This window comes from Myotis myotis, unplaced genomic scaffold (assembly GCF_014108235.1).
Source record: "Myotis myotis isolate mMyoMyo1 unplaced genomic scaffold, mMyoMyo1.p scaffold_m19_p_3, whole genome shotgun sequence".
Lineage (NCBI taxonomy): Eukaryota > Metazoa > Chordata > Mammalia > Chiroptera > Vespertilionidae > Myotis > Myotis myotis.
Window position 1 is genome coordinate 98,521,033 of NW_023416335.1, and position 26,891 is coordinate 98,547,923.

The 26,891-nt window shown below is 36.0% G+C and overlaps 1 protein-coding gene across 6 annotated transcripts in view; it reads left to right on the plus strand.

The window, feature by feature from the left end:
* NBEA (neurobeachin) overlaps positions 1-26,891 on the plus strand; it is a 1,002,985-nt gene that overhangs the window by 349,986 nt on the left and 626,108 nt on the right. For all 6 annotated transcript variants that reach the window (XM_036298874.1, XM_036298876.1, XM_036298877.1 and 3 more), the window contains 3 exons: positions 879-1,317; positions 19,237-19,391; positions 22,456-22,582. In XM_036298874.1, the coding sequence (XP_036154767.1) occupies positions 879-1,317; positions 19,237-19,391; positions 22,456-22,582 (721 nt within the window). The remainder of the gene's footprint in view (positions 1-878; positions 1,318-19,236; positions 19,392-22,455; positions 22,583-26,891) is intronic.

Consider the following 26,891-nt stretch of genomic DNA (forward strand, 5'->3'; position numbering starts at 1 on the left):
ACAATTTTATAACTATTTGTGTGTATATGTTGGCTATGGTTTCATTTTTTTTATCTTTATTGTTGAAAGTGTTACATAAGTCCCTATTTATTATATGGAGAAGTTTATTATATTAACCTTTGTATAATGAGATTTAATATAAATTTAATAGTTTAAAGATATTTTTCTTTTTATCTATTTTAATTGGTAATGTTATATGTGTATTTCATACCTATATTTTTCTAATTAAGTTTTCATAAATTGAAGTTTATATTTATTCACAAGAAATAAGTATTCTAAAATAATTATTCTTGAAGAAAGGCACATGTAGGCTAAATTTTTGAGGAGCATTATTTTCTGATTAAACTATTATTTTTAACTAATCATTTGACATGATTTTTGCAATTAACTCCTTAGAATTTTATGTATTTTGTTCTTGGAACTTTAAAATATCTTCAACTAGTTTAAATGTTTTAATTAGACATTGATTATTGAAGTACCATAAAAGTTATAAAAATGACATTTTTAAGGACAATATTAGAGAAGTATAAAAAACATCTTCAATATTTTTTGCTAACAATAAAATGATAAAAGAGGAACTTCATATAATAATTATTTATGAGCTGTTATGAAAAATTGTATGGGAACTTTGTTCCCTATTCTTAGAGACATCTGTTTTGAAATGCCAAATGACTTATAATAGAAACAGGGTTCTGTTGATGGTTGCTAAACAAATACAGGTATATATGGATATGTTTTAATCCAGTTGTCCTGCACATCCAGATAGCAGACTTTTTGTTTATTACAGGTTTTATTTTCTCTAATATGTGAAACTATTTTATTATTATTACTGGGTTTCCAAATACTGAGTTTATTGAAAGCATTTCCTTTCATTACAGAAACACCTGCTGCATTTCCAGACACCATAAAGGAAAAAGAAACACCAACCCCTGGTGAAGATATTCAGCTAGAAAGTTCCATTCCTCATACAGATTCAGGAATTGGAGAGGAGCATGTGGTTAGCATCTTGAATGGGGCAGAATTAGAGCCTAGCGCAGGCCCTGATGCCATGAGTGAACTGTTATCCACTTTGTCCTCTGAAGTGAAAAAATCACAAGAAAGCTTAACTGAGAATCCTAGTGAAATTTTGAAGCCTGCACCATCCATATCTAGCATTAGTCAAACCAAAGGCATCAATGTCAAGGAAATATTGAAAAGCCTTGTCGCTGCTCCAGTTGAAATTGCAGAATGTGGCCCTGATCCTATTCCATACCCAGATCCAGCATTGAAAAGAGAAGCGCAAGCTATTCTTCCTATGCAGTTTCATTCCTTTGACAGGTAGGTACTGAACTAATTACTTACAGTGCTGTACACATGGAAGGAAAATTTGAATCTGTTAATTTAAAAATATTAGGGGGTCTTGAAAACATTAGATTTATTAATATAGATTCTTACTACAAATGATATCTAAGTGACAGACCAACTTGATTAATCTCATAGTATGGCATTTTAATAATATATCTCTAAAAAAGGGGTTTCAATATGATATGGAGGATATCACATTGAATTAGAAATAGAGAAACTCAGATTCTGATCATAATCAACCATCGAGTGACTACACTGCACTGGGGAAGTCATTTTATCTTTTTGGACTTAATTTGTTAATGGATATAAATGGGGAAGACCAGATTTTGTCAAGGTCTATTCTGGCTCTAAAATTCCATTACATTATTAATGAAAACTATAATAATTGTTGGATATTAAGCAGCCTGCCTTAAGTAATATTTAAATTTGAGTTTTAAATGCAGATATATGGAAAAAATTTTACATGTGTGATCATCTTCCTCATGGAATTTACATTATCCATGTAAAAGCCATATTTTGAAGCAAGTATTAGAAAGTAAGTATTGTTGTAAGACATTTGAAAGTAAATATTGCTGAAAGGTATTTTAGTGTTCTAAATGATTTATAACATGGCCCCATTTATCTGTTTATATTCAGATATTAATTGTACAAGGAACTTTTAGTTGAGAACCAAGAATTTTGTTTTCTGTTTCGTTATACTTGCCACAGACGAATAAAATATTTTAGAGCCAAAGAATGTGTGCATATAATACATCCTACTATTTAAAAAACATGTGCAGCATTAGAAAATTACTTTAGGATAATCATTAATTCTAACAATATTACTTAACTTTGATACTGGGATTGATACATATTCCAAATTATGCTTACATACTTTTTTTTGACTTTCTGAATGTTCAAAACACATTTTCCTACAAAAAAAAAGTATGTGTGTGAAGTGATTGGCAAGCAACTCTTTTTTATAAAGAATCAAGTTAGGAAATAAAATGTTTCTTAACCTATAATGTCAAAATAAATATATAGTCAAAATATAATATCTAAAATAGTCAAACTGCCTTGTATAAATTATAGACAGTAATTTTTTGGTGTTTAAGGGTGAGGATTATCTTCTTTTATATAGGAATATAATTTAAACTTTGCCCATACACATTTTAACCAGTGTCCTACAGATTATTCTTGAAAATCTATTGTGAAAATATAAATGGCATTGGTCATTGTTAGTATATAAAGATGAATTTAATCTTTTGTCTTTTAGGTACTTAGAGGAGATAAAAATGCTTGCAAATAATTTCCATATAAGATAAAATGTGTTAAGTGTCAAAAATTAAAAAAAGGAAAAGAAAGAGAGGTCTATAAATATAGACCAATATTTCTTTTAAAAATAGTTTGTTAATATTTGGAGGTTCATTCTTGTGGTTTCTTGGATGTTCCTATGCCATTTCATGTTGTTGTCCTCTATCTCACTTATTTGGTTTATGGTCCTGGGATGTCTGGGTATGTATGTTTATGAGTGCATATAAATATGCATGTAAGTATGTTTAATTATATAGTTTTATAAATAAATGTTATGACAATTTAAGGTAATGAAAGTTTGTGTTCAATTTAATTTTAAGTTACATATTTAAATTTTGTTAAAATACAAAACAATAAGTACAGAGAATTATGGTAATTTGCATAAGAGAATCTAGTGAAATAAAGAGTAAGTAACACATTTTTTGTGTAAGTTTGGATTATTGTTAGAACAGGGTTTTTTCCCCCAATAAATCTTAACAAAGCAATCACCTGAGTGCCAATAATCTTAGCTATTCAAAATTTATTATATTTTGAGAATATTGCTTTTAAAAAATAGAACCCTTTGATTTGTTCTTGGTAGCTTTTATGTAAAATGCAATGGGAGCAGAATCATAATTCTAAGTAGCAATGAAATTGAGGTGCACAAAGCATATTTTTAATTCTTTTTAGGAAAAGGGTCTCCAGTGTAGTTAATATATGCAATAGTTCAAGTACTATCAAATGTAAATGATGAGGTGATATTGATGAAAGGAGGGATTGAGGTCTCAGGGGGCGAGATGAAGGATTGAACAGAAGCGGCCTCGCACTGCCTGTAACTCAAGTCTGTCATCTTCACTGCTCAAAGCTATAATGGGAGGTGGCAGTTTGAAATGAGTTGCCACGGCAAAGAGTATTATTGTTGAAATGCTTTCACACAAATCACTAGGCCCTGCATACAACTTAGTTTCATGCTTTAATGTCATCAGGAGGCACAAATTGGTGTGTCTAATTGTTTGCCACCTGCCAGGCAAAATGAGCTGCCAGCCAGCCAGAAGGGTTTGATTGTCTGTCAGCCATTCAATAGATTGAGAGTGACAACATCAAAAATTTAACTTCAAACTCTGTAGCTTTGAGCAGCTTTTCAGAGATATCATACTCACAAATACTTCTGGACAACTGCATTTTTCAATTATATTTCCAAAATATAGCTACCATTTGCCTTATCTATCTTAAATAGCTATAATTACATGATGAAGTATGTAAACACATTTCTGAAGCACTAAAGTCTGAAACCCAAGTTATGACATATCTTTTAACATCAGATTGAATTTTTGAAAATAAGATCCAAGATGATAGGCTTTCAAAGCAAAGTCCTAATGACTACCAGTTTCAAACACAGAATTAACATGGTCTTACTGTACCAATCATGTATTTATGAAATTATCTTTAGTTTAAAAATAGCTATAAACTCAATTATTCATTTACTTATAACTAAATAATACCTAATAATATTGTAAGGCCCCTGTGGAATTCACTTAGGATTTCACTATTGTTAGCCAATAGCTTATTTGTTCTATTGCAAACATGTATTCTTTGCATTTATTCCAGATTATAAATTTGGAAATAGCTTCCTGAAACAACAAATGTGATTTGAATAGTGTTAACTTAGGTTGTGCCTAGGATGTTTCTCATCACTTAGTCATGGATGGAGCATTGATGAATTTCAGTGTTTTGAAGTTTATTTTTATTTTTTGAAGTTCATTTTCATTAGGGAAACTGCATTTTCAAGTTTTAGAAACATTTAGACCCAACTAAAATAACACTTTATTCTTTTAGTTTTAAATATTTCACCAGATTTTATTATAAAATATAGAAATATTCGTATCAGCATATATGAAAAAGCTTTCTTTTACTTTCATTTCCTCCCATCATCATCTGTGCCAATTTAGGTATGTCTTTTATTACACTGAGTGGCCCTAACAAATATATATTTATGAATTATAAACCACTGAAAATGCTAGAGATACTCTAGTATTGTTGTATAGTGAGAAAACACTATATGCAATTTTAAAACTCTATCAGCTTTTCTAATGTCTTATTTCATACTGTGAAGTAAAGGGAAATATTTATTATGCTTGTTTTTTAACAGAAGTACTTAATAATCTCACCATAGAACTCATAAATCAAGTTGTAAAGTTTCCCCAAATACTATCTGTTTTGATAAATTTCTATGTCAGTCTATACTTTATAAAATGTACTAGCTGAGATATCCTAATAAAAGAGAAACATGGTAATTGGCGTACAACCGCTACCCTTCCCATTGGCTAATCAGCGAGATATGCAAATTAACTGTCAGCCAAGATGGCGGCCGGCAGCCAGGCAGCTTGAAACTAACATGAGGCTTGCTTGCTTCAGTGACGGAGGACTCCAACGTTCCCCGCCTGCCGCTGCAGGCCTCTGAGCCTGCAGTTTCAAACATTGTAACAAATATAGACACTAAACAAAACCCCAGAAACCAGCTTTCAGCCTGCTGGGATCGCAGAGTTGGAGTTGATACAGAGTTTCGATTATAGAACCGAAACAAACCAGATACCTGCTTTCAGGAGCAGAGGCCTAAGAGCTGGAGCCTCAGAGCTAAAGCTGGCCCAGAATAAAAAGAAAAAAAAGAAAAAAAAGAGCAGTTAGGAGCTTCAGTCCCAGCCTGAAAACAACCCTCAGCCCCTCACCCAGACTGGCCAGGCACCCCAGTGGGGACCCCCACCCTGAAGGGTGTTTGACCAGCTGCAAACAGCCATCATCCCTTCATCCAGGCTGGCCAGGCACCCCAGTGGGGACCCCCACCCTGATCCAGGACACTCTTCAGGGCAAACCAGCCAGCCCCCACCCATGCACCAGGCCTCTATTCTATATAGTAAAAGAGTAACATGCCTCCCAGCACTGGGATCAGCGGAGCTGAGAGGCCTCCTGGCACCAGGATCAGCGTGACAGGGGGCAGCGCCCAAACCCCCTGATTGCCCTGCGGCTCTGTGTGTGACAGGGGGCGGGGCCACAACCTCCCTATCCACCCTGCTCTGTTCATGACAGGTGAAGGCGCCCCAACCCCCTGATCGGCCCTGCTCTGTGCCTGATGGGGGGAGCTCCCCAAACCCTTGATCACCCTGTGGCTCTGTGTGTGACAGGGTGCGGCGCCCCAACCCCCTCACCCCACGGACCCTGCTCTGTGTGTGATGGGGTAGAGCCATAACCTCCCCATCAGCCCTGCCCTGAGTGTGAGAGTGGCGGCACCCCAACCCCCTGATTGGCCCTGCTCTGTGGGTGATAGAGGGCGGTGCCCCAACCCCCTGATCCGCCTTACTCTCTGAGTGACAGGGGGGAGCTCCCCAACCCTCTGATGGGCCCTGCTCTGTGCATGACAGGGGGGAGCTCCCCAACCCCCTGATCGGCCCTGCTCTGTGCGTGACGGGGTGGCGCCACACCTCCCCATCGACCCTGCCTTGAGTGTGACAGGGGGCGGTGCCCCAACCCCCCAATTGGCCCTACCCTGAGCGTGACTGAGGGTGGCATCGCAACCTCCCGATCCGCCCTGCTCTGTGCATGACAGGGGGCGGCGCCCCAACTCCCCAATCGGCCCTGCTCTGAGCCCAACCAGGGGCTGCACCTAGGGATTGGTCCTGCCCTCTGCCACCCGGAAGCAGGCCTAAGCCAGCAGGTTGTTATCTCCCAAGGGGTCCCAGACTGCGAGAGGGCACAGGCCGGGCTGAGGGACCCCCCCCCCCCCCGAGTGCACAAATTTTTGTGCACCGGGCCTCTAGTATTTTTTATGAATTAGTAACCTTGTCACTTTTAGGTTGTGGTAATACTTTTCTCCTAAACCATCAATTAAATTTTACCTTATCTTTTATACTAAAATTTTAATCTTATAGATCCACATGTTTTTAATCTTTTGAGAATTTGGTATATATATGTGATTTAGCTCAGTCCTGGGATTTTTGAGATTCCCCTTTAGTTTGGACAAAAGACAAAAAAAAAAAAAAAAGAAAAAAAAAAAGTCAAAAGGAAATATGCTTCTCCATAGATTTTAATTATTATTATGTTTAGAAAATTGTTTTAACTCTGGTATTTCACAAATAGATTTTGCTGCCTCTCTGGCTAATAAACATTTATCTAACATGATCCCCTAGGATTTTGCAGATCTGCTTATATTTGAATTTCTGAGTTTCAATAATGTGGTCTCCATTTTGTCCGTTGAACTTTTCTATTCTTGCTTCCAAGTGTTTCATTCTCTGAGAAAGAAAATTTCTAAGATGAAAAAATATATATTTTGTCAATATTATAGTACAAAAAAACCCCATATAAGTAGCCTTCATATTATTAAACCCAAAGTACAAGCTTAGGCTAGGTATTTTTCTCTAATTTTTTAACATTAAAATTTTTAACATCAGTGCCAATGATGACAATTTAGAGTACAAAATAAATGTTTTATAGATTTAATGGAATTCTACATTTATTTCTTTAAACTTAGAATTGAGATTATGAAAAATTATAATTTTGCTGAGGATTTCAATTTCTGTTCTTGTGGTTTTCTATTTTTTAACAAATGTATTGATTATATTATTTAAAGTAACAATAGGTAAATGTGAGCCAAATTTACTAAAAATCTGTCAACCCTTACATTTCATAGTTTCTGTGATATCTAGCCACTGAAATGCCAGTTATTATGCTCCACGTGTCCTGGGTAGAGTATTTTTTATTTAAATTTTTTATTGTATTACATATGTCTCCTTTTCCTCCCATCAATCTCTTCCCCGCTGTTTCTGCCCCCCATCACAGGCCCTCACCCCGCTACTGTCTCTGTACATTGGTTATGCTTATATGCATGCATGCAAGTCCTTTGGTTGATGTCTTACCCTCCCCTGCCTTCCCTCTGAGGTTTGAAGGTCTGTTCGATGCTTCTATGTCTCTGGATCTATTTTTGTTCATCAGTTTATGTTGTCCATTATATTCCACAAATGAGTGAGATCATGTGGTATTATCTTTCCCCGACTGGCTTATTTCACTTAGTACAGTGCTCTCCAGGTCCATCCATGCTGTTGCAAATGGTAAGAGTTCTTTTTTTTTTAACAGCTGTGTAGTATTCCATTCTTTAGATGTATCAAAGTTTTTTAATTCACTCATCTGCTGATGGGCACTGGGGCTATTTCCAAATCTTAGCTACTGTAAATTTTGATGCTATGAACATAGGGGTGCATATGTCCTTTCTGATTGGTGTTTTAATTTCTTGGAATATGTTCCTAGAGGTGGGATCACTGGGTCAAATGGGAGTTCCATTCTGAATTTTTTAAAGAAATTCCATACTGTTTTCCACAGTGGCTGCACCAGTCTGCATTCCCACCAGCACTGCACTAGGGTTCCTTTTTGTCCACATCCTCGCCAGCACTTGTTTGTTGATTTGTTGATGATAGTCATTCTGACAGGTGTGAGATGGTACCTCATTGTTGTTTTAACTTGCATTTCTCTGATGATTAGTGACTTTGAGCATGTTTTCATATGTCTCTCGGCCTTCTGTAGATCTGTTTCCCAAAAGTGTCTATTTAGATCCTTTGCCCATTTTTTTTTATTGGATTGTTCATCTTCCTTTTGTTAAATTGTGTGAGTTCCCTATAAATTTTGGAGATTGAACCCTTTTCAGAGATAACATTGGCAAATATGTCCTCCCATGCAGTGCGCTTTCTTGTTGTTACGTTGATGGTTTCTTTTCCTGTACAGAAGCTTTTATTTTGATGTAGTCCCATTTGTTTATTTTCTCTTTAGTTTCCATTGCCCTAGGACAGTGATGACAAACCTTTTGAGCTTGGTGTGTCATCATTTTGAAAAACCTTAACAACTCTGGTGCCGTGTCACATATAGAAATTTTTTGATATTTGCAACCATAGTAAAACAAAGATTTATATTTTTGATATTTATTTTAAATATTTAAATGCCATTTAACAAAGGAAAATCAACCAAAAAAATGAGTTCGCGTGTCACCTCTGACATGCGTGTCATAGGTTCGCCATCACTGCCCTAGGAGCTGTACTGGTAAAAACATTTCTACGACATATGTCTGCTGTTTTGCTGCCTATGGATTCTTCTAAAAGTTTTATGGTTCCCCATCTACGTTTAAGTCTTTTATCCATTTTGCCAAATTCCTATTGATCCTTCTAGATTCAGCTCACTTTTCCCAATGTTACACACCTTTTCTGTTCCTAAAAGGCTTTCTGCAGAACTTTGACCGAGAGCAATTATTTAAATATATTGCACATTTGATTTGTTTGTCTCTTGTATTTCCTTAAAATATCTCTAGGCATGGGTTATCTCTTACTTGGCTTCCTATCCCCCTGAACATATTAGTGTAGTTGTATTCCCTTGACCTGTCATTGTTCAACAAGTGTTATAGAAAAGGGGTAAGGGATATTGATAAGAAGGGGATTTTTACATGGTGCATGAATAATCATGAATCTCACTTGGGGAGAGTTTTTATCAATAAAGGGTATTGGTTATTATTAAATGCTCTTTCTGCATCAATTGATATGATCATGTGGTTTTTTTTGTCTTTCGATCTGTATATGTGATGTATCACATTTGTTGATTTTTGAATATTGTACCAGTCTTGCATCCCTGGAATACAGTAGTCCTCAGTTTACATTGGAGATCCATTCCTAGGTGCGATGTAACACGAAAAGTCTCCGAAAGTCAGGACCCAACTATATAAGCACCTACATCACTCACATGGAGCACATACACAGCAGTAATGAAGTGAAACAGTAAAAAAAAAATTAAAAGAAAGATAACAATTCTTGACCTTTACTTTTGGTAAATAAATAATAAAAAAACATAAAGCACATATGTACATATGTCAAAATGATGGAACTTTTTTTTTTTTATAAATAAATGGGAGATGGTGACGTAACCACAAAAGTATGTACATTGAGTCCGTAAATCCCACTTGGTTATGGTATATGACCTTTTGAATATATTGCTGGGTCTGATTTGCTAATAGTTTGTTGAGCATTGTAGCATCTCTGTTCATCAGGGATATTGGCCTGTAACTCTCTTTCTTTGTAGTGTCTTTATCTGGTTTTGGGATTAGGGTAATACTGGCTTCATAAAAAGATCAGACCTTCAGACCTCAGAGGGAAGGTAGGGGAGGGCTGGGTTAAGGGGGGAGAGATCAACCAAGGGCTTGTATGCCTGCATATAAGTCTAACCAATGGACATAGACACCAGGAGGGTAAAGGCATAAGTGGGGGTAGGGTGGGGACAATGGGGACATAAGGACACATATGTAATAACTTAATCAATAAAGAAAAAAAAGAGCTTGGAAGTGTTCCTTCCTCTTGAATTTTTTGGAATAGTTTGAGGAGGATAGGTGTTAGTTCTTCTTTTAATGTTTGGTAAACTCCCCTCTGAGCCCATCCAGTCAAGGGCTTTTGTTTTCTGAGAGTCTTTTTATTACTACTTCAATTTCATCATTAGTTATTGTCCTATTCAGGTTTTCTGATTCATCATGATTGAGTTTTGGAAGATTGTATTTTTCTAGGAATATGTCCATTTCATCCAGTTTGTCCTTTGTAGTATTTTTTTTTTTTACAATCTTTGTATTTCTGTGGGTTCAGTTATTTCACCTCTTTCATTTCTGATTTTGTTTATTTGGAATCTCTTAGCAATATGTTTATCAATACTTCTCTTAGGACAAAGGAAATTAAGGAGAAAACAAACAAATAGGATTATATCAAAATAAAAAACTTCTGCACAGAAAAAAAAACCACATCAACAAAATGAAAAGAGAGCCCACTGCATGGGAGAACATATTTACTAATGATACATCCAATAAGGGGTTAATTTAAAAAATATGGAAGGAACTCATACAACTTAACAAAAGACAAACAATCTAATTTAAAAATGGGCAAAGGACCTAAATAGACACTTCTCAAACATGGAGATATAGAAGGCCAAGAGACATATGAAAAAATGCTCAGTCACTTATAATCTGAGAGATGCAAATTAAAGGGACAATGAGGTATCTACTTACACCTGTCAGAATGGCTATCATCAGCAAATCAACAAATGACAAGTGCTGGTGAGGAAGTGGAGAAAAGGGAACCCTAGTACACTGCTGGTGGGAATTCAGACTGGTGCAACCGCTATGGAAAACAATATAGAGGTTTCTAAAAAAATTGAAAATGTAACTGCCATTTGACCCAGTGATCTCACTTCTGGGAATATATCCTAAGAATCCTGAGACACCAATCAGAAAGAATATATGCACCCCTACTTTCATAGCAGCACTATTTATAATAACTAAGATCTGGAAACATTTCAAATGCCCATCCGTAGATGAGTGGATAAAAAACTGTGGTACATATACACAATGCAACTCTATGCAGCTGTAAAGAAGAAGGATCTCTTATCCTTTGAGACAGTTTGGAGGGATCTGAAGAGTATCATGCTAAGTGAAATAAGCCAGTCAGAGAAATACAAGTATCACATGATCTCATTCACATGTGGAATTCTAATGAACAAAATAAATTGATGAACAAAATAGATCCAGAGACATAAAAGCATGAAACAGACTAATGAATTTCTGAGGGAAGGAGGGGGTGGGGGAAAGGGTGGGGAGTGATTAACCTGGGAACTTATATGCATACATGGACACAGACAATAAAGTGGTGAAGGCCTGGAGGGGCGGGTGCTGCGTGGAGGAGTAAATGGGGGAAAAAAATAAACAAAGGGGACATCTGTAATACTTTCAACAATAAAGAAAATTTTTTTAAAAAAAACTCACTGGCGCCCTAACCGGTTTGGCTCAGCGGATAGAGCGTCAGCCTGCGGACTGAAGGGTCCCAGGTTCGATTCCGGTCAAGGGCATGTACCTGGGTTGCGGGCACATCCCCAGTAGGGGGCGTGCAAGAGGCAGCTGAATCGATGTTTCTCTCTCATTGATGTTTCTAACTCTGTATCCCTCTCCCTCTCCCTTCCTCTCTGTAAAAAAATCAATAAAATATATTTTTTAAAAAGCTCACTGGTTTTAATGAGTCACTGTTGAAAAGCACATTCTTCAGTATCTTACTTTATACTTAAACAAATCTTGAGGTATACATATAAAGTAGTATCCTTTTTACAAAATTCCTAAAACTAATTAATGGAGACACTCAAGATTCTGTCCTTAGACCACTTCTACTGTCCATTTGCACCCACTTTTTGCGATTGATTCTATCCACTTTCCTAGCATTAAATAGCATATTGACTGATGACTCCTCAATTTATGTCTCAGCCCAAACTTCTCACCTAAAGTATAGACTTATTTGTCCAATTGCTTTTTCAGCAACACTACTTGGATGATTAATAAGTTAACGCTTATAAAAAACCCTGCTCCAAACATAGTTTTCTATATGCTAATTAATAGCATCTTTGTTATTTAAGTTGTTTAAGCAAACATCTTTACATCATCTTTGACTTTTCTCCCATTCCAGTCTTCTTCCAATTCTGTTTGCTCTATCTTTTAAGTATAGTCAAAACTTGACAGACTTTTCACTGCTTTCACTTTGCCATTCCATTTAAATTACCATCATTTCTTTCTTGAATTATTGTCGCATTTTCCTATCCAGACTCTTCCCACTCATTTGCCTTTTTCCACTTAAGTCTACCCTTAATATAGCAGCTAGAGTGATCCTGTTGTAGCCTAAGATCACATTCCACCCCTGTTCATAACCTTTTAATGGCTTCTGATCCCACTCAATGAAAAAGCCAATGGACTTCAAAGACCTATGATGTGAACCCCAATTACTTTTCTCATTTCATTTCATAACTCTATCCATCACTCAGTCTTCTTGAGTCACACTAGTACTCCTTTTCCCTCCACCTATAATACACTTCCCTGGATATCCTTATAGCTTGTTCCTTCACCCACTTCAGTGTATCCTCAAATACCATCCTTTTAGTGAGTGTTCTCTTAGCCATCTCTCCAATACTACTCCTTATGCTTTAGTTTTCTCATAGCACTTAGTACCTAATATGCTATATTTACTCATTTATGTAATTGTATTTTCTTTTTTTTTTTGGTAATTGTATTTTCTATCTCTCCTTATTGAAATATAAATTTCATGAGGGCATATATTTTTCTCTGTTCTATGCATTGCTATATTTAAGATCTTAGAAAATCCCTGACACATGATAGTGCTCAATAAATATTTGTTAAATGAATGAATGAATCTTAGATCACACCACAAATCTCTGGCTTTGAGATAGGGTAAATCCAATGATGGGAGAATTTGTACTTATGTGTATTGTGTATCACTCAGTGGATTGCAAAACATATAATCAATCAATGGAACATTTTGTGTTTTCTTGTTCCTTTCTTTTCAATGGGATATTTTGGTGAAGTGAATTAGATTACATAATTTCTTGGCTTGCAATATTTTTTTAAAATATATTTTCATTGATTTTAGACAAGGGAGAGGGAGAGAAGAGATAGAAACATCAAAGATGAGAGAGAATCATTGATTGGCTGCCTCCTGCACGTCTTCTACTGGGATTGAGCCTGAAACTGGGCATGTGCCCTTGTCCAGAATCAAACCCGGGACGCTTCACTCTGTAGGGTTATCATCATATTTTGTTGATAACCTTTATAATCTTGGAGTATGGGAAAGTTATATTTATATAAGGGAATTATCCACTTCTTTATAGTTTGCAATTGTGAAATTGTGTGGGAAAACATGATGGAAAGAATACTTTTAAGATAGAAAAATGCAGTGGAAATTGTGTGTAATGTAGAGGATTCTAGGATTCTATCAGTATAAATAGCGAATGTAGAAGAGTGGAATATATTAATATTTTAGGTTGGAGGCTCTTAACTTCTGGGTGGCTATATTTTTAAAATCCAGATGAAAAGTATATGCTCAACCTAGAAATTTTGTTTGTATTCCAAAAACTTGTATTTTTTCAGGAAATTTATGAACCCAATAGACTTCTAGAATAGGTGGAATAGGTAACCAAATGACAAATGTTGAGTAACAACCTGATAGAAGATTTTTAAGAGCCAAAATGGATACCATTAGTAAATCAACAAACAAGTGCTGACAAGGATGTGGAGAAAAGGGAACCTTAGTGTACTGCTGGTGGGAATGCAGACTGGGTGCAGCCGCTGTGGAAAACAGCATAGAGGTTCCTAAAAAAATGAAAATGGAACTGCTGTTTGACCCAATGAACTCACTTCTTGGAATATATCCTAAGAATCTTGAGACACCAATTAGAAAGAAGGTATGTTCCCTTATGTTCATGGCAGCATTATTTTCAAGAGCTAAGATATGGAAACAGTCCAAGTGCCCATCAATAGATGAGTGTAAAAAAAAAAAAAAAAAAAAAAAGCCGTGGTATATTTACATAATGGAATACTACACAACTATAAAAAAGAAGCATCTCTTACCCTTGAGACAGCATGGATGGACCTGGAGAGTATTATGCTAAGGAAATAAGCCAGTTAGAGAAAGACAAATATCAAATGATCTCACTTATAAATGTGGAATCTAATGAACAACATAAACTGATGAACAAAATAGTACCAGAGATAGGAATACATGGAACAGAATAACAGATCTCCCGGGGCAGGAGGTGAGAGCAGGAAGAGATTAACTAAAGAATATATGCATAACCCAGGGACAGAGAAAATAATGTGGGGAAGGCCTGGGATAGGACAGGAGTTGGTTGGAGGGGAGCAAATAGGGAAAAAATGGGAGACATCTGTATACTGTCATATATATACATTCCAAAAGATAATGAATGTATTAGTAACACATACTGGTAAGTGTAAACTTTCAAATTATTTATAAAATAGATTTCTTAGGACATAGAATGGTTTCAAGTGTTATGGAATGGATAGTGTTGGTGAGGAAATGATATTAAGAACAGAATGTACAGTCCTTTGATTCCAGATAAATGATGTAGCTATAATAATCAAAGGGGACATAGTAGTTCTTATTAATGCATTAGGTTGTAGACAGAGTAAGAATCTAAGGAAACAGTCAAATCCAGCTTTCCACCTATCTCAACACATCCCTGTGACATGATCATCTAAGCCATCATGGAATTAATGAAAGTTACTAGATATTCTTCCTCTTGTTAGCCCTAATTTGATATTTGGATATGCATGGAAGTTTCACCTTATTTCCTTCTCATATACCTGCTTCCTTATCAGATTTTTAATTGGTAAAATATTTTAGTCTTTCAGCCTTTTCTCACATGACTTGATTTCCAGATTTGCTATCATCCTAACTGTGCCCCTGTGGACATGATACTGTTTGTCATTATTCTTGACATATGGTGCCCCAAACTGCACATAGGATTTTGTTTATGAGATATGACAATCAAAAAGTGTATCAGATTTATTGCTTCTTTCAGTTGGGTACTGATATAGACCCAGATTGCATCAGTTCTTTTGGGAATCATAAAAGTATCAATAATAGCTAAAATGTATTGACCACTTGCAGTATTCCAGGTAAAGTGCTAAGCACTTTATATGCATTATATCCTTTTATCTTTATAACAATTTAATGAGTTTCAAATTGAATGGAGCTTTAGACAGATTTACTTGCCCAATGTAAGATATGCCCATAGGTCTTGGTAATTGTTAGGTCTAGGTAGGCTTCTAACTCAGGTTTGCTGTCATTAATAACTGGGTTTTTATCCACTGTGCTACTATAATAAATACCATGCCATCTATCAGACACTGCTGAATTTGCTGTCAATGAAGTGTCTGGAGACTTTCATGTTAATTGCTATTAAATCAGATACTTTGTTTTTTTAGTAGACATGCATATAATGTTTGCATTTATTACAAGCCATTGTTACAGGTTGTTGAGGTTAAATTCTTTTTTTCTCTCATCCATGTAACTAATTTTTCATACTATAGTTCTCTAGCTTTAGCACTTGACAAATTGTCTGCACTAGTCTTACAGAGAGAGTTTTTGCCCAAAGTTGGTAATGATCTGTTAATCAGAAATTTTGGGTAGTTGTGTTTCTACCATCTGTAAATTTGTATCACAGCACTGTTAATCAGCCTGTGTTTCTTTATTTTATCCATAATGATATTAATGAGAGATGTAGATAAAAATATTATAGTTTCACTAATGACTTATTTCCAGAACTTGGTAATTTTGTTTTCTTTCTAGGTAGTCAGTGAAATAGTGCATCTCAACATTAGTTTTGACATTTAGAGAAGATAAACCCCAAATTACATTTTTTTCTTTTTTGAATTGATCTTTATGTAGCTCATTATAACTGTGTATCTTAAAGGCAGATAATTATTTCAGTTTAGACAGTGGTAACAATTGTTAACATCTATAAGATAACTCATACTTGACAAAGTCTTTTTAAATAGTCTTTAATCTCCCCCCTTATATGTGACATAAGTGGTATTCATCTTGCCATTTTTACAGTGATAAACAAATTTAAGATCACATAGCTTGAGAGTGATTTAGTTCTAATGACTTAATTTTCTAAGTCCACATCCTATATTCTTTCTATGTCATATTGCCTCTCAATGGTATAAATGAAGTAATTAGAGAAACAATGGCCAATGAAGAGATGAAAACATAATATGTGATTTGGATAGTTTAATAAATAGTTGAGAGCTCAGGGTTGAGTGTAATGAATTTGAATATACCCATAAAAAGAAAAGAACCAAGTACCCATAAGTCATGAAGAAAATTTTTTGGCACATGCCAAATTTTCAAGGTTATAACCTTTGGTTATAAAAATTAAAGAATAATAATTAATAATATTTAATAATAATCTACACTAATAAAAGAGAAACATGGTAATTGGCGTACTACCGCTACCCTTCCCATTGGCTAATCACGGTGATATGCAAATTAACTGCCAACTAAGATGGCGGCTAATTTGCATACTGCAGGCAGGATGGGACAGCGCCATCCTGCCTGCCCCTCTGCCATCCAGGCCTGCTATCTGTGACCTGGATGACGGGCGACCCAACCCAGGGCTGGCGGGACGTGACCGCAGCTGTCGCCTACTGACCAAGACCCCAACCAGCTCTCCCGCCGGCAGACCGGGGCTGGCAGGGCGGCTGCGGCTTTGCCCGCAGTCACGCCGCCGACCCGCTCCCGCCAGCAGACCCAGACCCGGGCTGGCAGGGCAGCTGCGGTGTCCGCGCCGCAGTCACGCCTCCAACCTGAGAGAGCAGACCCAGGCCTCTCAGCTGCACTCTAAGCAACTTTGTTACAAAAATAGAAGCTAAACAAAACCCCGGGCTTCAGCCAGCAGGACCGCAACATTGTTTCAAATACAGAAGGGTAAACAAAGGCCAGAAACCTGCTTTCAGCAGTGGAAGTCTCACAGCTAGAGCCGAGCCTCAGAGCTAAAGCTGGCCCAGAATGAAAAAAAAAGGAAAAAAGGACAGGTTGGGAGCTTCAATAACCCGCCAGCCTGAAAACAGCCCTCAGCCCCTCACCCAGACTGGCCAGGCACCCCAGTGGGGACCCCCACCCTGATCCAGGACACCCTTCAGGGCAAACCAGCCAGCCCCCACCCATGCACCAGGCTTCTATCCTATATAGTAAAAGGGTAATATACCTCCCAGCACTGGAATCAGTGGAGCCGCGAGGCCTCCCATCGCCGGGATCAGCGTGACAGGGAGCAGCGACCAAACCCCCCTGATCGGCCCTGCTCTGTGTGTGACAAGGTGCAGCGCCCCAATCCCCCTGCCCCCCATGGGCCCTGCTCTGTGTGTGACAGGGTAGAGCCATAACCTCCCCATCGGCCCTGCCCTGAGTGTGACAGTGGCGGCGCCCCAACCCCCTGATCCGCCCTGCTCTGTGTGTGATAGGGGGCGGTGCCCCAACTCCCCTATCCACCCTACTCTGTGAGTGACAGGGGGGAGCTCCTCAACCCCCTGATCAGCCCTGCTCTGTGCGTGACAGGGGGGAGCTCCCCAACTCCCCATTGGCCCTGCTCTGAGCCCGATCAGGGGCTGCACCTAGGGATTGGGCCTGCCCTCTGCCACCCGGGACCAGGCCCAAGCCAGCAGGTCGTTATCTCCCGAGGGGTCCCAGACTGCGAGAGGGCACAGGCCGGGCTGAAGGACCCCCCTACCCCCTGAGTGCACAAATTTTTGTGCACCGGGCCTCTAGTTAAATAATTCCTAAAATTAAGAATACTAGTTTTTACAAATTTAGACTTTTAACATTGATGAAGTCATTGATGACATTAGTGAAAGTATTGGCATTAAGAAAGTTTAAGTCATAAACTTATTTGAGCATGAGCCATTGACACAGATTTTTTGAAGTAGAGCTTTTTAATGGGAAAATTGTAAAATATAAGTACACTTAAAGATCTAATTTAGATTGGATATTTTGCACTCTCCGTAACCAGTTTTCAAGCATTACACTTGAGCTTAAAACATCTAATTTCAAGATCAGTGATATTTCAGCTGGTGTGCAGAGACACACCGGTGTGTTGCAAGTATTTTTAAAACATGCAATACCTGATTGTTTAGTCAGGGAATTAGCCCCTTTTCCCTTAGGTTGTCAAATTGAAAAATGACAACAGCCAACACAACAATAGCTGTCTGATGTGAATGAAGCAAAATTATACCTAATTTTTGTCAGATTGGCAAAATATATAACATATTTTTGGTGGGCTGCAGAAATTTAATAATTAGTTTATGTGTGCCATGAGATGAAAAAGATTGATGAAAAATCATTGTTCTAGATAAATAAGTTCAATGTGTTCTTGAAAGTATGCATTAAATGATGTAGCAGTGCTATAGACTTTGAGAAGAATAAAGCCTCTTACAAAGAAATAATGATACCTGGTATTATGTTAGAAAAATAATTTCTTTATCTTTTAAATTAACTAATATTCCTACTCATTTATAATTTAAGGTTGTCACATTCAGTCTTTTTTGTGTGAAATTCATTTAAATATGCTAAAGAAATATGGAAGAAAATACTCAGCTCCTATGTTCAAAAAGTCAAGGCTTAAAAGCTAATAGATTTTCACCAAATGCCTAGTGTATAGTCTTAGTTCTTTTTCATTACATTCCTACTATGATAAATAATTCAATTTTGTCCATAAAAATAAAAATATAAACTTATTTAGTATAAGAGTTCTTGGTTTAATTTTTTGCTTTACTATGAAGAAGACTTAGAATTTGGTTTTCAAAGTTCTTATGACTATTTTACAGATGGAGAATAAAATGTGGTAAGATGGACATTTTATGTATATTTTGCAAAAAAAAACCAAACAAACAGTGTGCATATGCAAAATATTCTAACTTGAGCACACATTTTCCCAAATTCATGATTATAGCCCACATGCCTTCTTGAGAAATGTTTGAAAACTTCAGTTCTGTATAAATGTTTGCTGCATGAATTATAGTAGTGAGTACACTTTACAATATACTTAGTATCCATATTGTTTTCAACAATGAAGTTGTGCTCAGGAGTTTTAAAGCAAGGGAAAAGAAAGAAAAGAAAATAATATCTTGTCTATATGTATCTGCCACGGTAGGATTACAATTCATCAAAACCTTGTGTTTATTATTGCCTATCATTTCTTTCTTTGCAGGAGTGTTGTGGTGCCTGTGAAGAAGCCACCTCCAGGTAGTTTAGCTGTAACCACTGTGGGAGCCACTGCAGCTGGAAGTGGGCTGCCAACAGGCAGCACTTCTAATATATTTGCTGCTACTGGAGCTACACCAAAAAGTATGATTAATACAACAGGTATCGTCCTTATATATTTTTGTGATATCTCATCTTTTTCTTTTTGTTTTCTGTATCTTCATTTTTGTGTTTATTTGATATTAAAAATAAAATACCCTGATCACTTAAGGTTATCTTAATCTTTACGAAGGTTCTACCTTATGTTACTACCTTTCAGAATTTGTCTAATTCTAGGGTATATTTTTTCACGGTCATTTGAGAGGACACTTAGTAATTGTGGTTTTGAGTCTTCTCAAAACATAGTACTACTTACTTTCAGAGTGAAATCAGATTGCTGAAAGGTATTTGGGGAGCAAAACCAATGGTAATTTGAACACTGAAGTTTAATATGTAAAAAAGTAGTACATTTTATCAAGAATAACAAGGTTTACTAAATATGTTAGTGACAGAAACTAGATTTCATGACATTTACTGGTTGAATCCTAATCTATATTTTTTTTGCTAACTCCTCTAAGGGAAGGCAGAGCACCACTAAGAACCTTGATGATATGTAAGATCTTCAACTTGATAAAAAAAAATGCATGTGACTAAGAACCATTGTATCACATTGAATTAGTATATATACCTAGATTACAATTGTTTCCAATTCATTGTCCAACATTTTTCTAATGATTCTAGGGACAGACAATTCCAAATCACTACAAATTTTAAAAGCCTGCCTAAAATAGCCTTTTTAAAAATTTTTGGTAAATTTCCAGAAATGTTCCTATTGATTAATAGCTAAATAAATCCTTACACAAATCTTTGTGATTCCATTTTAGGTATTTATACAGCGCAAGATGATCCATGACTTTTCTTCCCTGATTATAGTAGCCTTCTCTTCTCCAAATGTATAGCCTTGAACTTTTCCATCTATTATCATTACTTAGATTATTAATTTCATAGCTCTTTGTGCCTTCTGTATCTATGTTGTTTATCATACCACCAGAGTGACATATCATGAGCAACACGTTTATGGGGTTATAGTAAGTAGAATGTACTCTGATATTTATATGAACAAATAAACATCATTGATGGCATTGTGCTAAAGAACATAACATCTTTGATTTACCTGTATTATAAATAAATACATTTGGCTTTTCTGAAGACTTTATATAAAATTTTTGTATTCTGTTTACAATCTTACTCTTTATTTTCATTTTTCTTTCTAGATATAGGAATACAAATGTTTTTATTTTACCAAATATATACCAGAAAATGTGTTAAGGTATTTAACATATGCCAATGTGCCAATGTAGTAGAAAAAAATCTGCATTTGGCATTTATTAAATAAGTCCTTATTTTTAAAATATAGGCAAATGAAAAATTAAATCAGCTTTTTATCTTTATATGAAACAAGTTATTTTGTTCTAATGTCTGTTTTATGAATTAGTAAGAGATATAGGAAGTGATGGTAACAAAGGTCTGATAGTATGAAGTATATAATATTATAATGAAAAATAAAATCCTATATAAAAAGACCCTAATATGCAAATCAACAGGACAGCAGATTGACCAGTCACTATGATGCACAGTGACCACCAGGGGCAGACGCTCAACGCAGGAGCTGCCCCCTGGTGGTCAGTGAGCTCCCACAGGGGGAGTGCCGCTCAGCCAGAAGCCGAGCTCACAGCTGGCGAGCACAGTGGCAGTGGGGGACCCTCTCCCACCTCCGCTGCAGGCAGACGGTAAGGAGAGAGGGGTCCTGGACTGTGAGAGCTCCGGACTGCGAGAGGGATGTTGGTCATCCTCTAAGGGGTCCCGGACTGTGAGAGAGCGCAGGCCGGCCTAAAGGACCCCCCTCCCAGTGCACGATTTTTGTGCACCAGACCTCTAGTGTAAGTAATACTCTAGTGTAAGTAATAAACTCCCTCCTTAGAGGTTTTGTTGACTTACAAAATGTGCACACACATTTTGTGGGCCAATCTAAATGGGTCCCATTATCCAGTTTATACGAGGTGTCCCAAAAAATGTATACACACTTTGAATGATTATAAAGTCAGTGTTTATTAATATACAGTTCATTTTCAGAATATAAAAGAATCTACAGAAATGAATAAAATTTTTTGTCAATGCCTATTTTCAGACTGATGAACATTCTAGTCCAGGAACTGCTGATAAAGTTAAGTAATGGAATCGCAAACATCAAGAATAATTTCTTTCGTTATTTGTGTGCCCTTAATTCATCGACTGTTGCTGGTTTTGTTCTGTAAAATTTATCTTTTATGTATCCCTATAAAAAAAAAGTCTAGTGGCACTTTGGGATAAATTTTCTTTGTTCAAAGCTTAGTCTGGCTTTACCCATTATTTCAAATCTATTAAATGTGAAAAGGAATGAAAATTAAGTGAATTATCAGCTGTTGAAGTATGTATACATTTTGGGGGGATAGCCTATATTTTGGTACAGAGATGCTGTATGTATTAAGAGTGGAAATCCCAGGAAGCAATCCTGTTTTATGGGAATTAATAGAAGATAAAATAATATTTAGGAACACTAGATGTCTCTCAACTCCACAGCTATTTCATATACTTATGAATTATAGAAAATTCTGTTCTAAAATGGCATCTTCATATCACTGAGAAATCATTTTAAAATCAGGTATAGTTATACTCATTATAACCCTTTTTATATAATCATTCTATCAAAATAAGCATTTGGTGCTCTAGTGCCACAAATTTATACTCAGACACTTTATTGTTAATTATATCTTAGATGATGGAAACTAAAAATATTACAGCATAACCATAAAACAGATAAATTTTCCACATCTAACTTTGCATGGTTTTATCAGTCCCACTTTATCTAAAATTATTTTCATTTGTTGATGTTTTTTTTTTAGACCCCATTTGTAATATGTAGTTTTGTTAGATTAATATTAGTAAATCAACTGGGATTTAATGCAACACATTAACTATAATTATAAATAGTTATTAGTGTAATAATAGCCAATGATTATTTAATTGTTAAAATCTGTTTTGGAATTTACATGAGTAATTCTTCAAAATCAGATAGCAATAATGTAATAAAAATTATTTTGTTAAATAAATTTATGTCTAAGGTTAAAAATTATTATTTTGGAAACAGGTGCAGTGGATTCAGGGTCCTCGTCCTCTTCCTCCTCTTCTAGTTTTGTGAATGGTGCTACCAGCAAAAACCTTCCAGCTGTACAAACTGTTGCTCCAATGCCAGAAGACTCGGCTGAAAACATGAGGTATACATTACAATTTGTTTGGTGTTTTACTCATTTTACTCCCTCCCTGCCCTTTCAAACACAGTGAAACAGTACACAATGAACACAAAGGTATAGCTAAGAATTTTTGAGAATGGTATTATGTATTGTGACTACATTTCATAATTGCATTGTTTTAATGCTTTTACCTTGTTATTCATTATATAGAAATCTGTTATCATATTTCAGGATCCAGAGATCTTGAATACTTTTCAGACATTGACTGTACTGAATATATAATCCATTGTCATATAGCATGTTACAATATCCAATAAAATAAAAAAAACATACGCAAATGATAAAATTGGGCATCTTTGGGATGATGAAGGAAAGTTTAAATATAGACTTTCAAAATAAGCTTTTAAATTATAGGTTAACATATATAATTGGAACTTGAATAACCAAACACTTTTTTATTGTGATTAATATAGGTAAAAATATTTTTAGCTCTGGCCAGTGTGGCTCAGTTAGTTGAGTGTCATCCCATGCACTGAAAGGTTGCCTATTAGATTCCAGTCAGGGCACATTCCTAGATTGTGGGCTCAGTCCCTGGCAGGAGGCAGCCAATCGATGTCTCCTTCTCACATAGATGTTTCTCTTTCTTCCTCTCCCTTCCTCTCTCTAAAAATCTTAATTTTTTAAAAAAAATATTAAATTGATTGGAGTGATATTGGTCAACATGAACATATGGCTTTCTATGTTACAAGATCTTATATTGCACTATATGTCCAGCACCCAGAGTCAAATCTTCTCCTGTCACCTTATATTAGGCCCCCTTTGTTTTAGTACAGTGGTTTGCAACCTTGACTGCACATTAGAATCACCTGGGAATCTTTTTAAAATCCTGATTTCTGGGCCTCATCCTCCAGAAATTCTGTTTCTTTGTTACTAATGTTGTGGCCTCACCCCATAACAAAGACACAGAATTTCCAGAGGATGAGGCCCAGAAATCAGGATTTTAAAAAGATTCCCAGGTGATTCTAATATGCAGCCAAGGTTGAGAACCAGTGTTTTAGTAGCATGTCAAAGAGCATTCCTAGAAGAGACTGGCCCACATTTTGTTAAATGATGTTTGTTAAAATATGTTTTTTATTGATATTTAGAGAGATAGGAAGGGAAAGAGGGATAGAGAGATAGAAACACTGATGAGAGAGGAACATCATTGATCGGCTGCCTCCTGCACACCCCTACAATGGGGATCGAGCCTGCCAACCGGGCATGTACCCTGACCGGGAATCAAACACACACACACACACATACACACACACACACGTAGGTACAAGTATGTATTCACATTTTAAATTCAAGTGTTACACAAATGCAGAGTGTAAAAGCTCAATGAACAAATGAACACACTTATGTTACCATCACCGAAATCCAAAAGTAGAATGTTATTAGTATTCCAATAGCCCAACATTGTGCTCCTTTTCTTGACACTATTCTTGCTCCCCTTCAGATTCACTACCCTCACTTTTAATACTAGGTTAGTTCTGTATTTTTTGAATTTTATATAAATGGGATTGTACAGTATGTATTCTTTTGTCTCTGGCTTCTTTTGTTCAACATTATGTTTATGAGATTCATCCATGTTGTATATAGCAAAAGTTTATTTTTATTCCATTTTTATTCCTTTGTGGGAATAAAATTACAAAATATTAGAATTTATTAAAAAAATATTAGAATTTATTAATCTGTCTCACTGATGATAGTCATTGGAATTTTCTAGTTTGGGGCCATTATAAATAATGCTATGTTTTACATAACAGTGCTGCTTGTACATTACTCTTAATTGGATTTCACATTTGTATGTATACTTTTTGGGTAAATAACATGGAGTAGTATTTCTGATTCATAGTGTTTATGCAAGTTCAATTCTATTAAATAATGCCACTTGGTTTTCTAAAGTGGCTAGGTAAGTTTACTCAGCAGAAGCATATGAGAGTTCATATTTCATATCTTTAACAATGCTTAGTATTATCAATCTTATATTTGCGCCATTTTGGTAGAAGTACAATGGTGTTCCATTGTATTTTTAGTTTGCATTTTCCTGATGATTAATGAAGTTGAGCACTCTCTTATATATTTATTGGTCTTTCATTTTCCTCTTTCGTAATTTACCTGTTGAAATCCTTTTTTGATTAAAAAAATGCAGTTACTTATCTTCTTTTTATTAATTTTAAAGGTTCTTTATGTATTTTTAAATTGAACCCTTTAATGATTATTATATCTGTCAATCTGTCTATCTATCATCTATCTATCTAGCTAGCTAATCTCCTATTTTCTGCTTTTCTTATCATTATCTATATGATCTGTTTTGATAATGGAAATTGTAAATTTTAATGAAACAGTTTATCTAGTTTTGTTTGTTAGTGCTGTTTCTGTTGTAGGTGATACCTTTGCCTACATTTTTCCTACCTTACCTTCTTGATTTTTATACTTAGGTGAATCTTCCATCTGGAATTAAGTTTTGTGAATTTAATGAGGATGGGAATAATATGATGTCAGATGACCCAGCACCATTTATATGAAAAAAAACACACAACTCTTCTTTCCCCCATGCTCTGCCACTTTTGTCACAAATCAAGTATCCCTATGTACTATATTCTTGTTTAGCAATCAGTTGCACCACATTTGTCTGTTTGTCTATCCTTGTGCCATAATGCCATATTTACTTATAGTGTTTAATTAAGATGAATATCTTGCCCGGCTGGTGTAGCTCAGCAGTTGAGCGTTGACCCAGAAACCAAGAGGTAACAAGTTTGATTCCCGGTCAGGGTACATGCCCGGTTGGCAGGCTCGATCCCCATTGTAGGGGTGTGCAGGAGTCAGCCGATTGATGATGTTCCTCTCTCATCAGTGTTTCTATCTCTCTATCCCTCTCTCCCTTCCTGTCTCTCTAAATGTCAATAAAAAACATATTTTAAAAAATAATATGAATATCTTGTTGAGTAAGGTCTTTCCAACCTTGTCCTTTTTTTCAAGAAAGTTTAAGCTATTCTTGATTCTTTGCAGTTGATTAGATTTTAGATTTAATTTGCTAATATACAAGTTAAAAACAATTTGTTGTGGTTTTGGCAAGGAATGGAATTTATAGATCTATTGTATTTGGAGTTATACTGCATCTATAAATCTCCCTCAAGATTGTGACTTCCACCCTAACCGGTTTGGCTCAGTGGATAGAGCGTTGGCCTGCGAACCCAAGGGTCCAGGTTCGATTCCGGTCAAGGGCATGTACCTTGGTTGCGGGCACATACCCAGTGGGGAGTGTGCAGGAGGCAGCTGATTGATGTTTCTCTCTCATCGATGTTTCTAACTCTCTATCCCTCTCCCTTTCTCTCTGTAAAAAATCAATAAAATATATTTAAAAAAAAAAAAAAAGATTGTGACTTCCAAACTATAAATATCTCATATAGCCCTTCAATTTTTCTTAATTTTTTTTCAGTAACAGTATTTACTGTTCCATGCTGAAGTCATATGTTTCTTACTTGAGTTATTCTGAGAATTTTAATATTTTGTATTTATATATTTTTCTGTATTTAATTTTCAAATTAACTTTACTGAGACCATTTGTTTATATTGTTTAAGTGCAATTATGTTTGCTTTTGGTAGGCATTAGAATAGTACATGACATAATGCAGTCAAGGTGATAGAGCTAGTAATTTTCTGGTTCACCACTACTCGGGTGTAATTCTACAGAGTCCCACCTTGAATCATGAGGTTTTTCTAAGTGCTTCCTCCCTTTTGGCCCCTGAACTTCTTTTTCCCCATAAGTGTGTTAAAATTTTTGTTCAACTACTAAGACTTTGAACTGCTTCTTTCAAAAACATGTCTATATGAGAAAAGTGGCCCAAATGCCAAAATCACCTCCTTTAGGGTTTCTTCTTTTTTAGGATCATGGTCAAATAAAGGGTCACTATCTTTATTCTCCATTGCCCTCAATAGGTGATTTTGTTTTGGTTTGGTTTTTGTCCAGCTCTCATAGTTGTTCTAAGCAGGAGGATCAGAATATGAAAGATGGGACTCCATAGACCTAACCAATGGACACAGACAGTGGGGGTGAGGGCATGAGTGGGGAGGATGGGGGGTAATGTGGGGATAAGGACATACATGTAATAACTTAATCAGTAAAAAAATTAAAAAAAAAAGAAAGATGGGACTCCAAATTGTTTTTATGTTGCTAGTCTATATTTTTTTCTAAATTAGATTGATTATAAGTATTGAATTGCTCAGTGTTCATTAATCACTTCTTTCAATTAGATTATGTTATATCCATTCTGTCCTGTAATTATAT